The sequence below is a fragment of the Charadrius vociferus genome, unplaced genomic scaffold, assembly GCF_000708025.1.
Source record: "Charadrius vociferus isolate BGI_N301 unplaced genomic scaffold, ASM70802v2 scaffold727, whole genome shotgun sequence".
NCBI classification, from domain to species: domain Eukaryota; kingdom Metazoa; phylum Chordata; class Aves; order Charadriiformes; family Charadriidae; genus Charadrius; species Charadrius vociferus.
Window position 1 is genome coordinate 51455 of NW_009649472.1, and position 4428 is coordinate 55882.

The 4428-nt window shown below is 54.5% G+C and overlaps 2 protein-coding genes across 2 annotated transcripts in view; one reads left to right on the forward strand and one right to left on the reverse strand.

Moving 5' to 3' along the window:
• The window catches only part of LEPRE1 (leucine proline-enriched proteoglycan (leprecan) 1), a 9155-nt gene extending 8945 nt beyond the window's left edge, over positions 1 to 210 (reverse strand). The window contains exon 1 of the mRNA XM_009889845.1: positions 160 to 210. Coding sequence (XP_009888147.1) covers positions 160 to 210 — 51 coding nt within the window. The remainder of the gene's footprint in view (positions 1 to 159) is intronic.
• Positions 211 to 320: 110 nt separating this feature from the next.
• Positions 321 to 2981, forward strand: LOC104290706 (chromosome unknown open reading frame, human C1orf50). The gene is made up of 5 exons (XM_009889846.1): positions 321 to 339; positions 413 to 471; positions 782 to 868; positions 1975 to 2106; positions 2799 to 2981. Exons 1-5 carry the CDS (start codon positions 321 to 323, stop codon positions 2979 to 2981), a joined length of 480 nt encoding a protein of 159 aa, XP_009888148.1.
• The last annotated feature ends 1447 nt before the right edge of the window (positions 2982 to 4428 follow it).

The following is a 4428-nucleotide window of genomic DNA, read 5'->3' on the forward strand; positions in this document are numbered from 1 at the left end:
CCTTCCAGCCCGTCCCTCTGCTCTCCCGTGACCTCGGTGGCTTCCTGGTGTGGTCCGCGGTGCCTCCCACCATGTACCACTGTCCTCTCCCAGTATCCCCCAGTACCTTCCCTGATTCACCAGCGGGCCGCGCTATGCCTCCAGTCCCTCCCACTGCACCTTGCTGCCCCCCAGTGACTCCCAGAATATCCCACTAAGCTCCCAACCCATCCCAGTATGCCCTATTGCCTCCCAGTATGTCCCACTGCGTTTAGTCTACCCCAGTGTAGCCAGGTGTGTCCTACTGCCCACTCTCCCAGTCTATCCCAGTACCTCCCAATATGTCCTATTCCCCCTTCAGTGAGTCCTAGTCCATCCCAGCACCTCTCAGCCCACCCCAGTGCCTACCAGAATGTTCTCCTCCCCCCCCCAGTGCCTCCTACTGCCTTCCAGTACTATGTCCTAGTCCAGTATGTCCCCCAGAGCTCCACAGTCTGCCCAAGTGCCTCCCTGTAAGTCCTATTGCCTCCTCCCAGTGCATGCCACTACATCTCAGTCCACCCCAGTGCCTCCCAGTATGTCCTACTGCTCCCTTCCACTGCCCCCCCAACATGGCCAGGCATCTCCCAGCGCCTGGTCTGTCCTCCATGTCTGTTACCCCACCACCTTGGGGTGCCACAGCTGCCCCCCAACCACACATGGGGCAGCCCCTGCACCACCCAAAGCCCCAGTGAAGCCTTGAGTAAGGCCACGACCAGTGCAGCTCTTCCCCTTCCTGACCCAACCTTGTTCATCCTTGCAGGCTGACGAATTCATCCGAGCGAATGCCTGCAATAAATTGACCGTCATCGCCGAGCAGATCCGGTACTTGCAGGAGCAGGCTCGGAAGGTACGGACGTGTCTGCAAGCTGGGCAGAGGGTGGTTGCCGTGTGCTCGCGAGGGGAGGGAGACTAGTGTCCGTTTTAATTGCTGGACACTTGGGCAGAGCTGTGGCTGGGGTGTGAATCATGGCCTGGAGCCAAGCAGAGAAGGTTCAGTGGGAAAATAATGAGGGTTTATTGTCTGGTGTCAGCTGGGAATGGAGGGGGGATGTTTTCAGTGCTTTTCCCAAGTCCTCAGCACACCAGGGAGAACTTCTGTTAAGGTGGAGGAGCGAGGGCAGCCAGTCAAAATCAGCTGGGCTGTTAGGAAGGACAGAGAGATGACTCTGGTTTGGGAACAGACAACTCCTGTCACTGTATTGTGTGTGTTGTGCTCCCGGGAGGACTCGGAACAGTGGGATGATGACGTGGATCTGAGCCCCTGGGAGAAGATGAGCTGTTACCTGATGATGGGCTTGGCTTTCCAGTTTGTCCCAGCTTATTTGCTAGAGCAGGTGGCCCTGGCAGCAAGCCCAGCGGGGCTCAGATGTCCCCTTCAATTCAGACTTCACCCTTGGGGGTGAAATCTCGGAGCCTGAGTGGGAAAGGATCTGCCAGTCACTGCGACTGGCCTGCTGCCATCAAGGCCACTACGTCATATAATCGTTAACTGGTGGAGCCGGAGCTGTGGAGCAGTCAGCTGGTGGAGCTGGGGAGATGAATTCCCCTTTGTTTGCTGTCCTTTCCCCAGGGGACTGCAGCAGGGAAGCCCCCAGGGTCCGATAGCTGTGTACGGAGACGAATGAGTTCAGCATGTGGTGGGGTCAGGCACAGAGGTGAACCTGGGGCTGTGGTGAAGAGGTCCTTGATGCTTGGAGGTATCTCCATCTCCAAGGAGGGGTGCAGGAGCTCTGAGGTCCAGCTGACAGGGGAAACTTGGAGAAAACTTTATCTCTTTGGAAAAACATCTCCTTCCTGGGCCAAGTAAAGGTGTGCTGCGTGAAGCCTGATGTGCACTGAAGAGGATGATCCTTTTGAGCCGTGTGTCAAGCGATGTGTCTTGGGCTCTGGCTGAGAGGCAATAGTGTGCTGTCATTTTATTTCAAGAGTGGAAATTTAAAATTTGATTTTCAGGTCTTGGATGAAGCTAACAGAGATGCTGATCTGCACCATGTGGCCTGCAACCTCGTGAAGAAGCCAGGAAACATTTACTACATGTACAGGCGGGAGAGTGGCCAGCGATACTTCTCCATCCTGTCTCCTAAGGTGGGTGGTAACAGCCTCTGAGGAAGCAGGGAGGGGGGGAAAAAAAATCCACAGTTTTGGTGCTTGGGCACTTCTGGACAAAAGTGCCAGCTCGATGGGAGCATTTGTAGGCCTGTGCTGAATTGGTGTTTGTCCTTGGTCTGAGTTACCCTGCTGGTGTAAGGGTCATATTATGAAGTTCTCTTGGACCTTGGTAGATGGTGGACCTGAATTCTGCCTTTTGATCCCTGCAGTTCTTTCTCTGGAACTGCAAATGTGCCCTGGGCCTTCCCTGTCCGGTGTGGCTGTCTGGCCACAGTATGGTCTTCTCAGGGGCTTCAGTCCAGGGAGTGAGTTTGTCTGCAGCTTGGCAGGGGTGGTCTTGGAGGTATTCTCCTTCCAGGCCACCCGTTTTCTTACATGCAGGGTTAGGGCTTCAGAGCAAAGCACCGAGCAGGTAGAGGAGCTCTGTGCAGGTCAGGGAGATCTTGTATCCCCAAGCCTCCCTGTGCCAGCACCACTGTAGCTTGACCTGGGCTTAGACTTGAGGTAATTGAACCTATTTTTAGGTTAGAAAATGGGATGGTCACGTAGGTGGGACTGCTTCGAAGGTGGTAGGGCTATCCAGTGGGAGCAGAGGTTGGGCTGGGGGACAGCACAGCCCAGCTCCAAGGGAAACTGAGCAGTGACATGAATCTCTCCTTTTCCTCCAGGAATGGGGGACCAGTCCCCACGAATTTCTCGGTGCCTATAAGCTCCAGCACGACATGTCCTGGACTCCGTTTGAGGACATCGAGAGACGAGATGCTGAAATAAACATCCTGGATAAGCTGCTGAGCCGGCAGGCAGCGCTGCCCCCATCTACAGAGCCCAACTTCCAGGGCCTGACCAAGTGACGCAAGTGACCATATGGGACCCCCTGCACAGAGTCCCTGTGTGAGGACACGCAGTGCCTGCGGGCTGCCAAAGGCAGGGCAAGGAAAGAGACCAAAACCCCAAAATGCTGATGCTGCCAGTACTTGCTCTGTGCTTTAAAGAGACTAATTCTGCATTCAGCCTTACTGGATTTTCTAGTAATTGAGTAATTTATTTCTTTGACTTATGCCAAGCTGTAGCGAGAGGCAGATATTATCAGATGGAATCAATTCCAAGAGGGCTTGGGGCAAAAAGCAAAAACGCTTTGGGGCAGATGTGATAATGCTATAAAATATGTCCTACCTGTCCGGCTCTGCTGTACCTCACTGCGACTACCTGTGGCAGGTAATGATTGCAGGGCTGGATTTTGCCTCTCGTTTAAATGCTCGTATTTAGGAAGCTCTGTGGCCTGGGGAGAGTGGTCGAAACCCCGCGCGGAAGGGTCTGTTGTGACCACAGTCTGTTGGTCTCTGTCCCAGCTGGTCCGAAGCCCTGAGTCTGTCACATGGGGGTGACCTGGAACTCTCGTCTCTGGGAAGAGCATCCTCAAAAGTGCCATGTAGGCTTCAGGTGCTCTTCACAAGGTGGGTGTTTCACAGTCCTCCTGTGTTCCCTTGGCTTCGAGTGATTGAGCTGTCAGGGCGAGAGAGGAACGTGCAAGGACACTGAAGAATCTCTGTGCCAAAGCAGTGGAGAAAATAAATTAAATCAGTCTTGATCTCAAATGTACCTCCGAGACAGGCCCTGCATCCTGTCTGCATGGCAAGCATCCCTTTGGCTTTGCCAGGGAGACTTGGTGGGACATGGGGCAGGTAGGACATCTCCAGCCTTTCTTTTTCCACCAAGAGCTGGGGAGAGACAAAGATCAGACCTGCTGAGGAGGTGTCCCCCCTTTGTCCAGCCACACAGGGCTCCTCCAGAAGCTCACCTGCTCTGCGAGGAGCCGAGGTGGGAGAAGGGCATGTCCAGGTTGGATGCCAGCATGTAACATCAAATCTGGTCAGATCCTCTCATGACTTTTTCACCTCCCCAAAATGACAAGGTAGTGACCTTATGTGCTGCTCAAGGTGCTGCATGCGCACACTGGCCTTTGCCTCCTCCTCCGCTGGCGGTGTGTGAAAGTTGAGGACCATTTGTGGAACGGGAATTGTGGCCTGAGGGTCTGGGCCCACCAAGGGTAGAGGTGGTGCTTCTTGGTGGAGCCCAACCACAAGTGCAATTGCTCCACCAAGAAGCACCACCTCCACCCACATTTGCAGTTGGTCTCTCCTCACTTCTGAGGTGGTGATGGAAGTCACCTCCCCAAAATACCTTATGTGTGGCTCAAGGTGCTGCATGCGCACACTGGCCTTTGCCTCCTCCTCCGCTGGCGGTGTGTGAAAGTTGAGGACCATTTGTGGAACGGGAATTGTGGCCTGAGGGTCTGGG